Consider the following 1,693-nt stretch of genomic DNA (forward strand, 5'->3'; position numbering starts at 1 on the left):
ACGTGTACTCCCTTTGCCCGCGTGTTCTCGCTATATCTCTCTCTCTCTCTCTCGCTGCGCGGGTCTTTTGCGCATGACGCGCTATTTCGAAATCGCTCATCCACTTCTTAACGAGCCCGCTCGTTACAAAATTAAACAAAACTTTAAAAAAAACAAGACAACAATGATAGAAAAAGCATTTTCAAATATGATGTCAATAGCATACAGCATATATAATAGCAATAACATTTTATTTGATTTCAATAGAAAATTTATAGTGTAAACAAAATATCCTTCTTATAATATCTCTATTTCTGTTTGAAATTTATCATTGAAAAATTAAAACTAAAATAAAAAAATACGTACCACAGTTATTTGTTATTCTTTCCATGTTACTTACTTCCAAATTTATATTAGATGTTTCATTATTTTTTAATACATCTAAAAAATTCACAAATTACTTTTCATAGATATAACATAAAAGTATATATACACACAGAATTTAATAATAGATTCCAAACCTTTTAAATTACAGGTTACACATTCACAATTTTTATTGTTCTCTTCGAAGTAATTATCTCCATAATAAACTAGAATTTCCTCACCTTCTTTTATATCTGTCAGGCTTTTCAAATAAACTAAATGCTTTTCTGCTGTAATGTATTCAACATTAGGATGACAATCGTGATTTACAAATGCTATTGATCCTGAAAAGATGTTTTCATCATTCGTTCTAGAATTTGTCAAAAGTGAAAAGTCCAATTTTTGTGCCGTTAATAATTTTTTCTTTGCAATACTAATGCGTTTGTAGTAGCCAAAAACATTTTTTAGTACAGCATTAGCTTCAATATTCTTAGCAGCTGTCACTTTTACACCTTTAAAGTTTTCTTTTGAATATCTCAGGCAAGTTTCTAATTTGACTGTTGATTCAGGGTGGAAAAATTTCAAATATAACTTGAAATAATTTCTCAGCCAAAATTTATAAGGGATGTTCCAAATATAAAAATCATTCAGCTCTGTAGCAATTGTTTCTAATTGAGATAATGTTTTTTCAATATGGCCAGTTTGTATGTATTTTACGTATAAATTTTCTAGGTTTTTCGATTTTAACTTAAGAGAAAATTCTGAAGATAGTTCTCTATTAATTTTTCGAACATTATCAATGAATTTATCAACAATCAATAATTTAGCTAAATCATCTAGGTTACACAAGGTTTGTGCTTGCATTTTCATATTTGTATGCTAATTCAACTATTAAAAATATTTCATTTATATAAACAGTTTTGAAATATGGAGACTGTATATAGGAGATGTAGCAGCTAGTATAAGTTTTGTGTTTCTCGCGGCGGTTACCCGTAAACTCAAGTAACCGTTATTCAAGTTAATGTTTCCGAAAAATTCATTCTATGCGAGATAAAAGCCCGTGGCTACAAAAGAGGATAGAAAATATTAACTTGAGTAACAGTAACTTGAGTAACAGTAACTTGAGTAACAGTAACTTGAGTTTACGGATAACCGCCGCGAGAGGCGCGGCAGATAGTAGGCTCCTTCGGAGATACGTACGGAGGGGATAGGAGGGTTCCGTCTCCTTGAAGCCCTCGCCACATATGCGCATACGCGTGCGTACAAACGCATACAAATAGCTAAAAATTTTGATAGTGCCAACAACAGAAAGTTACTACTATTCCTCGCTTGTCCCAAACGAACACATTTA

At 31.7% G+C, this 1,693-nt stretch overlaps 1 protein-coding gene across 1 annotated transcript; it reads right to left on the minus strand.

Annotated features, from left to right (window-relative positions):
- Window positions 1–276: 276 nt before the first annotated feature.
- LOC131674142 (histone-lysine N-methyltransferase KMT5B-like) lies at window positions 277–1,212 on the minus strand. The gene is made up of 3 exons (XM_058952666.1): window positions 513–1,212; window positions 346–420; window positions 277–293 (listed from the first exon to the last, which is right to left on the minus strand). The coding sequence occupies exons 1-3, from the start codon at window positions 1,210–1,212 to the stop codon at window positions 277–279; spliced, it is 792 nt and encodes a 263-aa protein (XP_058808649.1).
- Between the last annotated feature and the right edge of the window lie 481 nt (window positions 1,213–1,693).

The sequence above is a fragment of the Phymastichus coffea genome, unplaced genomic scaffold (assembly GCF_024137745.1).
Source record: "Phymastichus coffea isolate CEN01 unplaced genomic scaffold, Cenicafe_Pcof_1.1 PCOF00014, whole genome shotgun sequence".
Lineage (NCBI taxonomy): Eukaryota > Metazoa > Arthropoda > Insecta > Hymenoptera > Eulophidae > Phymastichus > Phymastichus coffea.